General features: G+C 43.5%; 1 protein-coding gene across 7 annotated transcripts in view; it reads left to right on the top strand.

Moving 5' to 3' along the window:
- The first annotated feature begins 5,845 nt into the window (after positions 1-5,845).
- agtpbp1 (ATP/GTP binding carboxypeptidase 1) overlaps positions 5,846-18,655 on the top strand; it is a 58,762-nt gene continuing 45,952 nt past the window's right edge. For 2 of the 7 annotated variants that reach the window (XM_035785011.2, XM_035785009.2), the window contains exons 1-4: positions 6,685-6,899; positions 7,063-7,220; positions 8,202-8,263; positions 9,236-9,366. In XM_035785011.2, coding sequence (XP_035640904.1) covers positions 8,232-8,263; positions 9,236-9,366 — 163 coding nt within the window. In that variant the 5' untranslated portion in view covers positions 6,685-6,899; positions 7,063-7,220; positions 8,202-8,231. Of the gene's footprint in view, positions 5,985-6,038; positions 6,145-6,386; positions 6,575-6,684; positions 6,900-7,062; positions 7,221-8,201; positions 8,264-9,235; positions 9,367-16,328; positions 16,670-18,655 lie in introns of those variants that run through there. The other 5 variants (XM_052461271.1, XM_052461272.1, XM_052461269.1 and 2 more) reach the window with 5 other exon arrangements.

Genomic DNA, 18,655 nt, shown 5'->3' with positions numbered 1-18,655 from the left:
AACCCTCCTTCCACATCATATCATATGCCTTCTCCACATCAAAAAAGACAGCTCTGCTTCTAAACAGAGCACTGGGTCCATAGTTCCCCTAAAGCCACTCTGATGTGGCAAGACTAGCCCCCTGCTTTCCAGGAAGTAAGTTAGCCTCTCCGTAATCATACGTTACATAATCTTACATTGAGTTAAAGTCGGAAGTTTACATACACCTTAGCCAAATACATTTAAACTCAGTGTTCACAATTCCTGACATTTAATCCTAGTAAAAATGCCCTGTTTTAGGTCAGTTAGGATGACCACCTTATTTTAATAATGTGAAATGTCAGAATAATATTAGAGAGAATATTTATTTCAGCCTTTATTTCTTTCATCACATTCCCAGTGGGTAAGAAGTTTACATGCTACCAAATACTAATTGAATGTATTGCCTTTAAATTGTTTAACATGGGTCAAACATTTTGGGTAGCCTTCCACAAGCTTCTCACAATAAGTTGGTGCCATCTATTTTGTGAAGTGCACCTGTCCCTCCTGCAGCAAATATATATATACCCCACAACATGATGCTGCCACCCTCGTGCTTCACGGTTGGGATGGTGTTCTTCGGCTTGCAAGCATCCCCCTTTTTCCTCCAAACATAATGATGGTCATTATGGCCAAAAAGTTCTATTTTTGTTTAATCAGACCAGAGGACATTTCTCCAAAAAGTTCAATCTTTGTCCCCGTGTGCAGTTGCAAACCGTAGTCTGGCTTTTTATGCCGGCTTTGGAGCAGTGGCTTCTTCCTTGCTGAGCGACCTTTCAGGTTATGTCAATATAGAACTAGTTTTACTGTGGATATAGATACTTTTGTACCCGTTTCCTCCAGCATCTTTACAAGGTCCTTTGCTGTTGTTCTGGGATTGATTTGCACTTTTCACACCACAGTACATTTATCTCTAGGAGACAGAGCGCATCTCCTTCCTGAGCGGTATGATGGCTGTGTGGTCCAATAGTGTTTATACTTGCGTACTATTGTTTGCACAGATGAACGTAGTACCTTCAGGCGTTTGGAAATTGCTCCCAAGGATGAACCAGACTTGTGGAGGTCTCTATTTGTTTTCTGAGGTCTTGGCTGATTTCTTCTGATTTTCCCATGATGTCAAGCAAAGAGACACTGAGTTTGAAAGTAGGCCTTGAAATCGATCCACAGGTACACCTCCAATTGACTTAAATTACGTCAATTAGCCTATCAGAAGCTTCTAAAGCCATGACATCGTTTTCTGGAATTTTCCAAGCCGTTTAAAGGCACATTCAATTTGGTGTATGTAAGCTTCTGACCCACTGGAATTGCGATACAGTAAATTATAAGTGAAATTATCTGTCTGTAAGCAATTGTTGGAAAAATGAATGGTGACATGCACAAAGTAGATGTCCTAACTGACTTGCCAAAACTATAGTTTGTTAAGAAGACATTTGTGGAGTGGTTGAAAAACAAGTTTTAATGACTCTAACCTAAGTGTATGCAAAACACAGACTTCAACTGTCCTTGCGATGTTAAAGCTTTTGGCTGATAGTTTGTTGGCCTTGTTGGGTCTTTTTCTGGCTTCCGGATTGGTACAACTACTGCCTCCTTCCAACTACCTGGTAGTTTCCCCTACTCCCAGACTCTGTTGTACAACACCAATACATTATCCAGTGACTAAAATGGGCCAACATAACCGAGTACACATCGTCTTTCCCAGGTGAAGTTAATCCAGCATTACATATTGCCCCTTTCACCTCTGCCATGGTTAGTGGTGCATTCAACACCGAACCAACGCTAACATTACCTCTTTGCCTAACAGATAGTTCTCCTCACCTGGGCCTGGGCCTATTTATACTGAATCAGATGTTGGAAGTTATGCGTTATTTTCAGTACTCTAAATGCCCTGTTCCTACTCCTCACCATTGCCCCACACTCATCCGTCCACTATGGGACTGCTTTCCTCCTCCCTGATCTCTTAGGTATAGCCTCAGTAGCTGCCCCCACTAACGCTGTTCTCACCCAGTTATTCATACTATCCACATCCCCTCTCATATCCACACGAGCCATCACCTGCTCACTCAGTTCCTGAAATTGATCCAACTTTTCCCTTCCAACACCCACCTGCCATCCACTGACACCTCCCCCTCCCTCTGGCCTACTGTGCATGCTATGGGGTAATGATCACTCCCTACTGTCGACTCCTCCCATACAGATTCCTGCCATCACACTAGATACCAGAGTGCGGTCTAAGGCAGACTCTTCCTGTGGCTACATAAATCCTGGTCCCTCAGCCATAATTCAGGCACACCAGATCTTTCATTTCTATCAGGTTTTCCATCACTTGGTAATTTCCAACCATCCATCCCAAGAGCATATTGTGGGCATTAAAATCCCCTCACCACATTACATTTACATTTACATTACATTTAAGTCATTTAGCAGACGCTCTTATCCAGAGCGACTTACAAATTGGTGCATTCACCTTATGACATCCAGTGGAACAGCCACTTTACAATAGTGCATCTAAATCTTTTAGGGGGGGGGGAGAAGGATTACTTTATCCTATCCTAGGTATTCCTTAAAGAGGTGGGTTTTCAGGTGTCTCCGGAAGGTGGTGATTGACTCCGCTGTCCTGGCGTCGTGGGGAGTTTGTTCCACCATTGGGGGCCAGAGCAGCGAACAGTTTTGACTGGGCTGAGCGGGAACTGTACTTCCTCAGTGGTAGGGAGGCGAGCAGGCCAGAGGTGGATGAACGCAGTGCCCTTGTTTGGGTGTAGGGCCTGATCAGAGCCTGGAGGTACTGAGGTGCCGTTCCCCTCACAGCTCCGTAGGCAAGCACCATGGTCTTGTAGCGGATGCGAGCTTCAACTGGAAGCCAGTGGAGAGAGCGGAGGAGCGGGGTGACGTGAGAGAACTTGGGAAGGTTGAACACCAGACTGGCTGCGGCGTTCTGGATGAGTTGTAGGGGTTTAATGGCACAGGCAGGGAGCCCAGCCAACAGCGAGTTGCAGTAATCCAGACGGGAGATGACAAATGCCTGGATTAGGACCTGCGCCGCTTCCTTTGTGAGGCAGGGTCGTACTCTGCGGATGTTGTAGAGCATGAACCTACAGGAACGGGCCACCGCCTTGATGTTAGTTGAGAACGACAGGGTGTTGTCCAGGATCACGCCAAGGTTCTTAGCGCTCTGGGAGGAGGACACAATGGAGTTGTCAACCGTGATGGCGAGATCATGGAACGGGCAGTCCTTCCCGGGAGGAAGAGCAGCTCCGTCTTGCCGAGGTTCAGCTTGAGGTGGTGATCCGTCATCCACACTGATATGTCTGCCAGACATGCAGAGATGCGATTCGCCACCTGGTCATCAGAAGGGGAAAGGAGAAGATTAATTGTGTGTCGTCTGCATAGCAATGATAGGAGAGACCATGTGAGGTTATGACAGAGCCAAGTGACTTTGTGTATAGCGAGAATAGGAGAGGGCCTAGAACAGAGCCCTGGGGGACACCAGTGGTGAGAGCGCGTGGTGAGGAGACAGATTCTCGCCACGCCACCTGGTAGGAGCGACCTGTCAGGTAGGACGCAATCCAAGCGTGGGCCGCGCCGGAGATGCCCAACTCGGAGAGGGTGGAGAGGAGGATCTGATGGTTCACAGTATCGAAGGCAGCCGATAGGTCTAGAAGGATGAGAGCAGAGGAGAGAGAGTTAGCTTTAGCAGTGCGGAGCGCCTCCGTGATACAGAGAAGAGCAGTCTCAGTTGAATGACTAGTCTTGAAACCTGACTGATTTGGATCAAGAAGGTCATTCTGAGAGAGATAGCGGGAGAGCTGGCCAAGGACGGCACGTTCAAGAGTTTTGGAGAGAAAAGAAAGAAGGGATACTGGTCTGTAGTTGATGACATCGGAGGGATCGAGTGTAGGTTTTTTCAGAAGGGGTGCAACTCAATTACCAATTACCTTACTTCTAACCTGGCACTCCACCCTCTCCAGCACCTCCAGGTCCAATATCTGACAAGGATTATAATAGTTTTCTACCACTAGCATCCCTCCTCTCAACCACACCACCACCACATATTCCTGTTCAATACCTTTGCCTAGCAGTCATCCGAGCCTGGGAAAAAGCACAAATAGGATGGTATTACGTTGCACCTTTGGACATGGAAGTCCCACAGCATAGCTAGCTATCGCAATAGCCAGCAGATCCGACCTGCTTACTTACAGCTGCAGGGTCAGACAGCATTCCTCTAAATATTAAAGCTGCTTTTTTTTTTTACACCAGACTCAAACAGCTGAAAATACAATATTTTGGTAATTGAAAATATATTTCACAGCGGTTTGTCACAAACTGAAATGAGGCAAAAGATTAGAATTAGCCACTCGTAGCCACTTCGAGATATAGTCCAAAAACATACCTCAATCCAGAGATGACAGATATGGCATATATGCGTTGTACTCTAAATTGTCTCATTATCCCAACTCTTACACCGAGAGGATTGAACTACTATTTCTTGCAGTTGTTCAATCCTCTCAGTTTAACAGTTGGGATAATGGGACAATTCGGTGTACATTGCATTTCTCATCGTACGTTTTCCGAGCCATATCTCGAGCCGGCTCCATGCTGTCCGACCTTAGTACAACTGTAAACAAGCTGGTCGGTTGTTTGGCGGTTCGCTTTGGGTGATAATTTCAGGCCCGTATGGGGTTTTTACACCCTATTTAGTTAATGGTGTATGTGATGTTTGATCCGCGTTTTTTGACCAGCTTTCATTCGTGCCGTGTTCACATACTAGTCGGAATTAGGAAACTCTAAAATGTACGACTTGTGTAGAGGACTGCTAATTCTTATGTAGGTGACATTACACTACTATAGCTGGGACAACGTATTTTCATAGTAAAACAGGTTGGGCCCCATACAGGCCACAACTCCCCTGAAGATAGGGACGCACACACATTACACACGGACTCTTGAGGACAGGGACGCATACGCTCTTACACACTGACCCCAGAAGACAGGGACGACGCACATACAGTACACACATAACTGCCGAGGACACACAGATAAGACATACACCCACACATTGGGAGGAAGAGACACAGCCTTGACTTGCAGACACAAGCACACACACACAATCTCCTTCCTAGCCAAACTTTGTGTGACTGAGAACAGCCCGACGAGACCCGGAGGAACGACGGACGGCTCAACAGGACCAATCCAAGAAGACAACACCTCAACTGTGGCCAACCAAAAGACCGTGACTTCCAGACTCAACCTACTTTCTGTACTGTACATAACAACCTACTTTCTGTACTGTACATAACATGCTTGCAATCTGTTATCGGGGCTTCTTCCTGCTGGTTCCTTGTGAGCCAAATGAATGAGCCCGTATTTACGTGTACCAGATATTCTCACGCTGAATAAACTGTCGCTTGTCGTACAAATTTTACCACCTTGTCTGAATTGATCCTTAACCGGCTCACCCTTCTACATATCCTTTTATCAACACTTGCTAACTGGTTGTAGTTATACAAGTCCCGTGTTCAACGAATCAGCAAGTCGGAAATGTCAGTTTATTCAATTCAACTAGCATTTGAACGCAGCATCATCGCTGCTCCTTTTGGAACGCCGTCTGGGTCTTTGCGTGTCAAAAAAGATACACGTCAAATAACACGATTTGACGTGTAAAATAAGCTTATTGACCAATCAGGGCCTGAATATGACCTCACGTCAAATAATAATTTAACATGTTCATACATTTTGGTTGCAGTTATACAAGTTGGAAATGTCAGAGTTTCCTAGTTCCAACTATCCCACGAACGCAGCATCAGAGCTGCTAGTCATAATATCGTGTCGCGTCTAAAAACAAAAGTTGCTTTCTCGCCTTGTTCACTCCTCCTGGCAGATCTTCTTGACATTGAGGGAGTTATGTTTACCGCCCCGGGAGAAGCGGGTTAGCATTGATTGCATTCGTTTTGGAACTGCGTTCGAGCCAGGTGATACGTTTTAGCCGACGCGAAGTCGGCTCAAAACAAAAGTGATGTAGATTAATTAAGCACGTGGATGAATAGCGTCAAATATTGTGTACTATATTGTCAAGTGACCGCTCTAAAGATGGAAATACATGTCCTAAAATATGGAAGGAGGCGAGATCAGGTGGGACCATTTTAGCCAATGAGAGGACAGATGTGTATGGAACAACAGGTCATAGATATAGACAGCTATGCGTAGAAGATAGAAGCTATGCGTCTGTGACAGCATGGGCAGTGCCTTTATTTATTTTTTTATTGAACCTTTATCCATTTAAAGGAGTCCATTCGTCTTCATTGTCTAATTGTTTCCAATTTATTGGAATCCCCACACAGTTGACTACTTTAAAATGGGCTACCAAGTGGCAGCAGCAATCTTAGAGGCACTGCATTTCAGTGCAAGAGGCGTCACTACAGTCCCCAGTTCGAATCCAGGCTATATCACATCCGACCATGATCGGGAGTCCCATAGAGCTCAGCACAATTGGCCCACCATCGTCCGGGTTTGGCGGTATTGTAAATACGAATTTGAATTAGTTCTTACTTGACTTCCCAAGGTAAAATAATAATAATAAATTGGCTAAGTACATGCTAAATCAGATTATATCCATGATCAATAATCTATCTCTACAACAGGCACAACCTGATATAAAGTCGTCGTCCCCCCCGAAATGACACGTCCACTTATATCAGTGCATTGTAACAATACGAAATTAATATTCGATCAAATAAGCCTGATGTAGCAAATTAGCTATTCCATTTTTTTTCAACCAAATTCGACACTATAATTAACCTCCATACAACATTTCCTCACTTCGTTGTTTTATTTTCGTGGACAGATTTTAAACGAGTAAAACTTCTCGATTTTCCTATTTCTCTCTGGTAAGGATTCTGTGTTTTCACACGGGTCGGTGATTCGAACATATATATATTTTATGGAAAATATATGTATGTTTCTGAACAATGCATCATGATGCCTTGTTGACAACATGACCGTGCGGTGCATATTACTGTTAGATGTTTGATTTTTCATATTCTCGTCAAGGGCTGATATCCCTCGTTTCTACAAGCCAAATCAAGGTCCGGACCCTAATTCTCCAACTGAGTAGGGGGTTTGTATCATAACGTCGGGGCTTTTCAGGCAACACAAATACGTCTATGGATTGGCTCGCCCTAATGGGACAACAATTCCTTTCAATATAGGTTCGAAAAATGTATTTGTTTGAAGTATTTTGCATGGCTAGTACATGTCATTGTTTACAAATGTATGTCTAGCTAGGTAGCCAAATTAGCAGGAATGTTAAATTATCTCGCTACGTTAACGTCAGCTAGCAAATTGAATGGACACTGACTAGGCAGGTGCAATGTGGGCTGTGAAGTCCTTAGCTCGCCAGCCAGTTATCTCGTAAACCAGTCAGTCACTGCTAGTTAGCTGTCTAACTGATTTCGCCGTTGTGCTAATTCTAGTTCTGTTGTTGTCAATGAAGATCTGCAACACACTTGACAGATGGGCAGCCTGGCCAGATTACGCTGTTCAATTTGATTAGGCCCTTCTAGCTACATCAGTTGGGTCAAGTTAGCTAGCTAGATAGCTGGGCTAACTGCAACAAGCATGCACTGCATCGGCTGTACATGTAGTCCCACTAGTTACATACAGCCTTGTAATAAAATGATGGCCTCCAATTTCATATCCAGGAATAGTGCATGTGATAGGCTACACACTTATTAAAATCATCAATGACATAATGAATGGTAATAACTCATTAATGACACCGGTCAAGTACTGTATCTTCACACGTCTACACTCTTGTCTTCTATCTCTTTACTAGTGTATTTCTCCTGTTGGCTTGTCATGCTTTTGCGCTGATTAAGTGTCTTAATTACATAGTCAGGGCTGTTTTGTTTCCTGACACTGGAGCCATTTAACTCTACTGGACACCCTTTTGTTTTGGTTAAACAGGTTGAGCTGGTTAGAGCAAAACTGGCCCTATTTTGTTACATTGCATATACCGATATGGGTTGTTCATTCATGGTCATCTCTCTATGTTGCTGATCTCATCTTGCCACAGGACAGCGAGAGAGAATAGAAAGGATAGACTGTGATTTCCAGGGGTGAACACACAAGTCCGGACCGGGAATGACAACTGAATTGCATTGCTGATCCTTGCGTTTCTTTACTTGCAGTTGATGTGAAATGTTGACGTGTGAGAAAAAATGAATAAGCACAAAATGATTACTGAGAAAGGGTGAGTAACCAGTCTTGAACACATGCGGCAGGTTCTTTCTGTGTGATATGTGTGTGTGTGAACCCAAGTGTTTCTGCCAGATTCTCTTAGTCTCTCTCACACACTGCCCTCATATGCTACACTCTTGTTTGCTCTATGTCTTGTGACAATTTAAGGTCAGTCTTAGGACCGCAACACCACAGATCATTAAACCTGCTAGGGCCTGTCATGATGCCATCTTGACCCTAGCTATTGTGTTGGGTTCCTCTGTCAAACATTACTGTTTGGGGTCAATCACTTTTTGGGGCCTTGTAATAACTAGCCTATTGTCAAGCCTTAGTCTTGCGTCGCCAGACACTGAGGCAGAAGCTAGCCTATTTTTGATTCTCCACCTGTAATCATGAGCTTTTTTCCCTATAGTAAGAAGGCCTAACATTTCAATGGCAAAGCACAATTTCTAGGCTACATTTTGATAAGCTATGAACTCTGAAAACAGTCATAATGTTTACCCTCTTGTAAAGCCTTGGCAGAATGTTTGACTCTTGAGTGTGGATGTCTGTTCTCTTTAGCCTAACTAATGTGTGTGTGTTAGTAATGCATGAAGGTATATGTATGCGCATGTGTATTTTTGCTTTGGTAGATTTGTTTGGGCAGTATCTTACTCCATCTCCCTCTCACTGTATTTTGGTCTGTGAGTTTGTTTGTCTCTCTTTTTTTCTCTATCTGTCTGTGTGTATCTCTCACTCTGTCTTTATAAGGTCATATGAGAGACATTGGGTCTATTTCTACATTTTGATTTTCTCTCGCATGGCTGTTGTCATTCCAAAGTGACCTTTGACCTCACTGCCCCTTATGAGCTTAATATAACTATAAAGCAGGGTCATGTTCATTATGGCGTACTACGGAAAATATTTGCTTTATGAGAGCATGGGCTGATCATGTCTGGCTATGTGTCAAGTATTAAACCTCTCTCTCTCTCTCTCTCTCTCTCAGCGTTCCCAGTAACTCCAGTGTGCTGATGTTGTTTGGCCAGCTGGAGAAGCTGAACAGGGAGTCCATGCTGGTGGACCCTGAGATCGCCAGGCAGATCACTGCCAAGATCCTTCACCTCATACAGACTCAAGGTGAGAAGAGTGCTAGCCTACTGTATACTACTCCTTTCACACTCACTGAGCCTAGCTGATCAAGCTAGCCTGTTACTCACTGACCATATAGTTGCTGAAACCATGCCATAAAGGCCAATGGGAAATAATATCCTATATTAGAGTCAGCAAACCGTTACACTTCCATTAAACGCTGAGTCTCCAACAAGTTCCTGTTTCTAGTAATAGCTGGGTATAATTTCACATTTTTGCAAATAAACGCTAGCCTCTAATAAACGCTTGTTCAAAAAATAATTATATAATTAAACTGCACACATTTTGCCAGTCTACTTGGTGGAATTTCACAGCATCTCTAGCTCACACTGAATGATTGCTGGCAATACAGCCTGATAATAGCTGCACCCTATCATATTTGTATCACAGACATATCTGATCATACCTGTATCGCATGTCTTTGTGGAACCTCTCAAACAAGTCAAGCTGAGGCACTTGTGCTACAGATATAGGATCTTAATTTGATCACCCTGTTGTAGTATAACTTTCCTCAATGCAGGACATTTTAAAGTTGTAATGTATTTGAGGCTTCAGACTTGATTTTCCCAAATGAAAAATGTATATGTACAAAAATGTCAATTTAATTATAATCCAAATAATAATTCACATTTTCTGCTGCAGGATTATTTATCTGCTGTAGCAAACTGGCTCAAATTATGATCCTACATCTGTACCTTTGTGGCTGCATTACACCTGCACCAAACCTCTACCTCACCTGCGTCGCCAACCCCCAACAACGGCTCATAACAACACTTCAACATTATTTGTATTCTTCTCATGGCTGCACTTCCCTTCAGCTCAACCCCATTACAGTATTACTCTCATTACTTACAGTATTATGCACACATGACATTCACTCACTCACCCCTGTTATTCCAGCTGGCGCATATAGCATTATCAAAGGTTGTCTTGGCCATCTTCTCCTCTGTACCTTTACTCTAGTGCTGATGTTGTTGTAGCTCATTCTCTATGGTAATCCACCATGTTGTCTTGGGCCTTCCTTCTGGAGTCCAGATGCTATTCATGATTCTTTGGATACAAGTTGTGTGTAAGGTGTATATATTTTTTGGTCATTTTCAGCACTTAGAATAACCTTATAGGCCTGCTCCTAGAAGTGTTGTTAGTAAACCGCTCTGGTAGATATTGAGTTTTGTGTTGTCTTGATCTTAAAATTAGTTTGAACTTTGTGAAGGTTGTTTGTTGGGCTGGGAATTGCCAGCATCCTGACAATAGAATATTATCACGACACTTAGGTGCCGATATGTATTGCGATTTGATACTGTGATTTTTATTGCGATTCGATGTTCCAAACATGTAGCTCACCATATGTTGGCTGCTGAGGGACAAGACAGAGCCTTGAGAAAGTTTTGAGCAGTCATGGAAATAAAAGTGCTCCCTATTTAAAAGAAGATTGAGAACAAGCTAGGAAAAATAGTGTTTTGGTGTAGGTACAGCCAACTAGCGCTTAAAGGATATTGTCAATGCGATACATAGTCATCACTAGTCGTTTGTTCTTTGTTGATCCAAGTGCTGGTACACTGTCATGGCAGATGGTGCTCCCTAGGTATGTAAAACTTTGTCAAGTAACTCCAGGTCATGTGTCTTTTCTTTCTTTTTTTTGTTGCTGTGTTGATGGGCATGACCATTGTCTTGCAGTTAATAACCAGTCAGACTTGCATCTCAGTTTTTTTTCTTGTAGGGTAGTTGTTGGTGAGTTTTGTTGGTGTGTGTGTGATAAAACATCCTGGTCATCAGCAAAGTCGAAGTCTTCTGGAGTTGAATACAAGGTCCATCGTAATTCCTCTTACCTGATCTTGTTTTTTTTAATGTAGAGCTGACCACACTTACTGTCCTGTCCTGTAGCCTGTCTTTAGCATCTCAGGGTAGATGAGGACTCTGTTCAAGTGACAGCCTATAGGATATGTGAATAGGTCAAAAGGTATTTGGGTGGCTAAGTAGATGTTTGATGACATCAAAGGGTATGTGTTTGTTGGTCAGGGGAGATTTACGAGGGTGAAAGGAGTGTTGGGATGTTAGTGGGTAGATATTTGGGGTGGTTGTCCTAGGATGGTATGTTGCATGTCTTTAGTGGTGGAAACATTTTAGCAGAGGGACGGTTAGCTCTGTAACTAGACCCCCCACCCAGTGAATGCTCAGCTCTCTGCCCCATTGGGAGTGATACCTGACCCCCTCCACCCCTCTTGGACTGCCCAGCTCCCTCACCAATGTGAGTTCCTCTTAATCCTTCCTCCCCCCCTGCTGGCTCTTACGTCACAGAGAATCTGACATTTGAGGAAAAGCTGTTTCACTCAGTTTATAATTACCCAGCCAGCGCAGCCCTCAGTGAATCTTCTCAGACAGACTGCACTGAGGAAGGCCATCGTGTGTGTGTGTGTGTGTGTGTGTGTGTGTGTGTGTGTGTGTGTGTGTGTGTGTGTGTGTGTGTGTGTGTGTGTGTGTGTGTGTGTGTGTGTGTGTGTGTGTGTGTGTGTGTGTGTGTGTGTGTGTGTGTGTGTGTGTGAACACACACACAGGTCCTGGTTTGAGTGAATAACAAACATTTGCATGCCGTTATGCTGAATAGGGCGACTGCTTCAGAAAAAAGAAAAGCCTGACAACTAATCTGGTGTATCACGTCATTCCGAGTGAAGACTGCTGGGTCAACAGCTGATGGAGGTAGTGAGATCCCGTCACCTCGTTCATTAGTCAGCAATGTGATACTGTTTGGAAAAAAACACATTGGCCTTTTGCTATTGAGATAAATGGTATAGCTAGAAATATAAATGTCAGAGACTTGCATGACACAGCTGTGTTGTGGACACTCACATCCATATATAGACATCTGTTGCGATGACAAGGGTCAGTGGTGGACCGGTGGTGCTAGGTTTGTGACGCTAGAGCAAAGTTGAGACTTTGAAAATGGAAACAAGAGAACTGGACATCAAACATTGATTGAAGATCACTTCAAGATCAGTATTGACACATGGATTGGTTTGTTGTGCCAAGTTGAGTTAGCTGTACAGCACAGGATGTTGGTGGCACCTTAATTGGAGAGGACAGGCTCATGGATAACAGCTGGAGTGGAATGGAATCAAATGCATCACACATGATTTCCATGTGTTGGATGCCATTCTATTCACACCGTTCAAGCCATTGTTCTGAGCTGTCCTCCCCTTAGCAGCCTCCACTGATGTAGAGGTCACTTGGCTGGATCAAATTCTTCATTCTAAGCTCATAGCCACTTAGCAAAACTTAGCTTTCAGCCATTACACCTTTTGTTTTGGATATGTTTCTTTGAACATGGGCAGCACAGACTTTCCCATGTCTGATGTAGCCAGTAGAAGTCACGCTTCAGCACTTTTGGATTCATTGAAGGTTTATCTACTATCACATTATCTATTCGGTTGTTGTTGCTCAAATAGGTTTTCATTCGAAAAAACATGATACTGTATGTGTCTATTATGGAAATATAGTCTTCTAGAGAGGGAATGCTGTCTCACAGCTGTAGTTTCTAGCTGAAATCAGAGCAGCGGCGCGTGGTGAAACGTGAGCGTGTCTCTCTTGGTGGGACGTCCCTCTTGCAGTGATAAATCTCTGTGGCCCTGACTCCTGCAGGCTACAGCTCTTCTCGGGCTCGGCCTCCGGCCACACCCTGACACGGTCAGCCCCACTTGGAAGACATCCAGACCTGTTTCACACAGTCATCATTAGGGCATAGAATTGTCAGGGACCTCAGTATATGATATAGAATTGTGAGAAAAGCAATACATATCGGCACCACATTATCATGATTATGTATTTAGATTGTTTTGTTGTGGAAATTCTAAAGAGAGACTGTAGATTCTTCAAACAACTTTATTATAAGATTTGCAAAAATGGAGCAATCAACAATCACTCAAATAGTTCAGAGTTGAAAGCCCAACGAACAAAGTTGGCTCTCTCCTTTTATAGAAAGTACATCCTCTTATCTACGTGACAGTTAGCAGATGTGCAGAAACAGGGCTGGGGAACAGAGTTGCAAGAAATAATTTGGCTCATCTGTGCAGATCAAGATAGCTGATATCGCCACCATTCTCTGTTCCTCCGTGCAATTCCCACATAGCTAAATTCCTGCCGATTGTGGACACAGGAGGTCACATACTGTTGTCGCACCCAAATGGCTCATGAATTTGTACGCTCAGATGTATAACTAAGTCACACAAGACAAGTTTGTATGAGTAAAAATTACTAGCATATAACAATGGACAATTATTGAAGTAAAAAACAGCATAGTATGTAATTAATTTCCTCCAGTTTCCTCTCAATTGTTTTTTTTTGGGGGGGGGGGGGTTCTGGTGCGGGTCCGTGAATCTCCACCAGGATAATATTTATATAGAAGTACTGAAAGAAAGTTCTGGGGACTTTTTAAAAGGACATTCTACTCCAAAATTAATGAAATAAATGTATAAAATATAATTTCCACCTACAGAAATGAGCCCAATAACAAACATATTGGTACAATTATTTGTTTAAATTATTTTAACATATTGGACCATGGATATAATAACAAACATGTTTCATTGTCACATACACCAGATAGGTGCAGTTAAATTGGTTGTTTTACAGGGTCGGCCATAGTAGTAAAGCGCCTCTGGCGCAAATCATGATTAAGTTCCTTGCTCAATGGCACATCGGCAGATTTTTCACCGTGGTGGTTCGGGTATTTGCACCAGAAATCTTGCAGTTACTGTCCCAACGCTCTAACCGCTAGGCTGCCTGCCACCCTATCCATAGTGCCAACTAAAGTTTGGTGGATGAGGAATAATGGTCTGGGCCTGCTTTCCTGGTTCGGGCAAGGCCCCTTAGTTCCAGTGAAGGGACATCTTAACGCTACAGCATACAATGACATTCTAGATGATTCTGTGCTTCCAACTTTGTGGCAACAGTCTGGGGAAGGCCCTTTCCTGTTTCAGCATGACAATGCCCTTTGCACAAAGCGAGGTCCATACAACAATGGTTTGTCGAGATCGGTGTGGGAGGACTTGACTAGTCTGCACAGAGCCCTAACCTCAACCCCATCGAACACCTTTGGGATGAATTGGAATGCCGACTGTGCGAGCCAGGTCTAATTGCCCAACATCAGTGCCCGACCTCACAAATGCTCTTGTGGTTGAATGGAAGCAAGTCCCCCAGCAATGTTCCAACATCTAGTGGAGGCTGTTATAGCAGCAAAGGGGGGACCAACTCCATATTAATGCCCCATGATTTTGGAATGAGATGTTCGACGAGCACGTACCCACACTCCTTTGGTCATGTAGGGGTGGCAGGGCAGCCTAGTGGTTAGAGCGTTGGACTAGTAACCGGAAGGTTGCAGGTTCAAACCCCCGAGCTGACAAGGTACAAATCTGTCGTTCTGCCCCTGAACAGGCAGTTAACCCACTGTTCCTAGGCCGTCATTGAAAATAAAAATGTGTTCTTAACTGACTTGCCTAGTTAAATAAAGGTAAAATAAAATGTAGTGTATATAGGCTGAAGCATGGGTTGTCTATCTGCATGTATCCTATTGGGCTAATCACTCGGGGGGCTCTGATTCTCAGTGCTAGAGGCTTCACTAAAGACCCCCTGGTGCAAATTCATGCTGTATCACAACTGGCTGTGATTGGGAGTCCCATAGGGCGGCGCACAATTGTCCCAGCGTTGTCCGGGTTGGGCGGAGTAGGCCATCATTGTAAATAAGAGTGTGTTCTTAACTGGCTTGCCTAGTTAAATAAAATAATTAGCTAGATCCCAAATGTGATCTTTTGACTAGTTAGCATCCTATTGATTAATTTTATGTCCCAAAAAACTTGCATAAACACAGTCTATATTGCAGGCCTACCTGTTAGACTAAGTAGGGGTAACTCGCAACCCAGGGTAACATGCCAGTACTTCTCACAGAAACCTCTTAATGTCACCATTTCTTCCCCCAACACTTTCCATTGTTGCCACTTCTCTTGCTCAACTTAAAATGTAATCTGTCTCATTATAATATAAGTCACTCCAAAACAGTAATTTTGAAGTAGGGTGGCATTTTTAACCAGAAATATCCTATAATTGACCCATGTTACATTAGCCCCTCTCCCCTGTGCACTCACAGAAAATTGCTGCGCAGTAACATGCTTACAAAGCTGCTGACAAAAACTGGGTTTAAAATAGTACATATTTAGGAGTTGAGAAATAAGAAAGTAGGAATGGAAAGCTGGGATCCCCCTCTTTTTTTATCAAAGGCTGTTTTAAAACTGCTGTTTTTCCCGTAATTGCAAGAATTGTTGTGCATTGACTGCACGTTTCCCTGCCTATGCCACTCCTAACTTGAATGCGCCTCGAGAGGAATATTTATCTTGCATAGGTCGGCTTGTTGTTGTGTGTTCTAAGTAAATACTATAGATTTAAACTAGTCTACTATGGGGTAATCTGATTTTTCTATTCGTTACTCGTTTTGTTTGCCGACAAAGTCAATGTGGACTGTTCAAGCATAAATATTTTTTCATGTTACATATTTTATAGGCGTGGTGGCAACAATTTTGCCATGGTGCAGCACCAAAGATAAATGACTGCAGTGGAAACACTGGCAATTTAATACGGTTCATTTTATTGCAATTTGATGTTCCAAAGATATTGCTCTCTATATGTCTGCTGCAGAGAGACGCGTCACTTATTTCCATAATCAGTCATGGAAATAAGTGCTGAAAACATGTTGGCTTGCTAATTCAAAAAGATGATGGAGAACAAGCTATAGGATGAAAAATAAGTGTTTTTGCACAGGTACTGCCGATTAGCGCTAGCTAACGCTACCTAGCAATACTAAATCAATTTGCAGTCAAAGTATCGACGTGATATCGTCCAAAATAATATTGTGATATGGAACTGTATCCATCGGGAGGGAGAGCGAGATTGGAGGCAGTTGTCTTTTTACCTTTCTATCCATGCCTGGGTATTGTGCTCGCTGTCTGCATAGGAGGTGCTGTCTGCATGGCTGGAACGCAGTCTGGTCTGCCTGTCCGTCGGTTTGGGCTTGAATGCTGAGTGGATGCTGGGTAGTGTAGTAGCCTTCTAGGTCTAAACTTTTAGAGTGCAGGAGGAGGTGCCAAGAGCTGTGTTCTATCCTGGTCTGGTGGTTAGACTTGGGGGCGGTTAGCGTCAGTGTACTCCTGGCTGGTTGGGGGGATCCTACCTCTGAGGAAGATGGAATATATATGCACCGAGAGACCTAGCCGCTTGGTGGAGCCCGCAGAGCGATCCACCTCCCCAGGTAAGGAATGGGACTGGGACTGAGACTGGGGTATGAGGAAGGAAAGTTCTACAGTTGTGCAGCCCCTGTAGTGCAGAACACCATTAGTTCTACCACAGCTACTGTAGCTACTGCTTTGAGCAGTTTGTGCAGCTAGGCTACTGTTCAATGGGACAAAGGTTTCTATAGAATCTGCAAATCTTGCACAAAATAAAATCACTACTCTGTTAATAAAAGAAAGTTGTGTAAAGTTTAACGGATTTCTGAAGTGTTTACGGTTCACCTTGCCAGCCAATATGTCAGTGTAAACCCCACTGTATTCTATTATCCTGTAGATTACTTCAATAACCAATAAAACCCTTATATTGGTTATTTCTTGTGCAGATAACACAACATGAATACCATAATACTGGATAGGTAGTGCCCGTAATAGTTCCTTACTATCCTATTACAAGACTGTTACAGTAAAGCCATTGGCATGTCCGTCATCACATCAATAGTAGCATTTGATTTGAACCATTAAGTTTATTTTACTTGATGCATTTCTTTGATAGGTATTTGCATTCTTGTTTTGGTTTTCAAGATCAGCTGTGAGCTGTTGTTTTTGTTTTCGAAGAGCTTAAAAAGTCTAGTATGACAGAAATGTTTTTAGAGGTCACTTTTTCGCATAGCCACTGACTGTTGAAGTGTGTGTGTGTGTGTGTGTGTGTGTGTGTGTGTGTGTGTGTGTGTGTGTGTGTGTGTGTGTGTGTGTGTGTGTGTGTGTGTGTGTGTGTGTGTGCGCTGGGGCATAGATGAGAGACTGGTCCGGGTCTTGTGAAGTTGAATTATGCACCAGGGGGTCTGTGTGGGTGCACGTCTGGTCTGTGTATGCACATGTTTGAGCTCGTTGGCTGCCCCACTGCTGAAACCTGATTTGTGACGTGTGCTTTATTTATGAGTCTATAAATCAGAGGGGGGATGTTTCACACTTTTCATCTCCATATTCCCATTCATCCTGGTGTTCATAAGGTCCGCTCCATCAACCATTTATTGGTCCGGGTGGTGAGACTTTATTTGATGGGATATGAGCTGCCCTGGGTGCTGTTGACTGAGTTTTATAGGCCTTATTTTGTTTGCGTTCCTGGACTTTCTGTTATTTCTGTTGGTTTCTGTTGGTGCTGTTGGTCAGAGGGTATACATTAGGGCACACAAATTAGTTTTAGTTAGTGTTTTGAGCTTTTGCTCCGTTGGTTTTTAGTGTGTTTGTGTGTGTGAGTGAGACCACCTCTAGTATTTTTACAAATTGTTGAGGAGCCGTCACGGAAAGGTTGCTGGAGTTTCTTGTCCATCCGTGTGGTTAGTGTTTCAGAGAGAATCTATGGCAGGCAGACCCATCATTGGGGAGGAAAATGTTGCTTATTTTGTTACGTTACAGCCTTATTCTAAAATGGATTAAATTCATATTTTTCCTCATCAATCTACACACAATACCCCATAATAACAAAGCGAAAACAGGTTTAAAAAGATACCTTATTTACATAAGTATTCGGACCCTTTGCTATGAGACTCGAAATCGAGCATCGGTGCATCCTTTTTCCAGTGATCATCATTGAGATGTTTCTACTACTTGATTGGACATGATTTGGAAAGGCACAAACCTGTCTATATAAGGTCCCACAGTTGACAGTGCCTGTCAGAGCAAAAACCAAGCCATGAGGTCGAAGGAATTGTCCGTAGAGCTCAGAGACAGGATTGTGGCACAGAACTGGGGAAGGGTACCAAAAAATGTGCATTGAAGGTCCCCAAGCACACAGTGCCCTGCCATCATTATTAAATGTAAGAAGTTTGGAACCACCAAGACTCTTCCTAGAGCTGGCCGCTTGCCCAAACTGAGCAATCGGGGGAGAAGGGCCTTGGTCAGGGAGGTGACCAAGAACCCGATGGTCATTCTGACAGAGTTCCTCTGTGGAGATGGGAGAACCTTCTAGAAGGACAACCATCCCTGCAGCACTCCACCAACCAGGC

Source organism: Oncorhynchus keta, chromosome 14, assembly GCF_023373465.1.
Source record: "Oncorhynchus keta strain PuntledgeMale-10-30-2019 chromosome 14, Oket_V2, whole genome shotgun sequence".
NCBI classification, from domain to species: Eukaryota; Metazoa; Chordata; class Actinopteri; order Salmoniformes; family Salmonidae; genus Oncorhynchus; species Oncorhynchus keta.
This window is presented reverse-complemented; position numbering and strand designations above follow the sequence as displayed.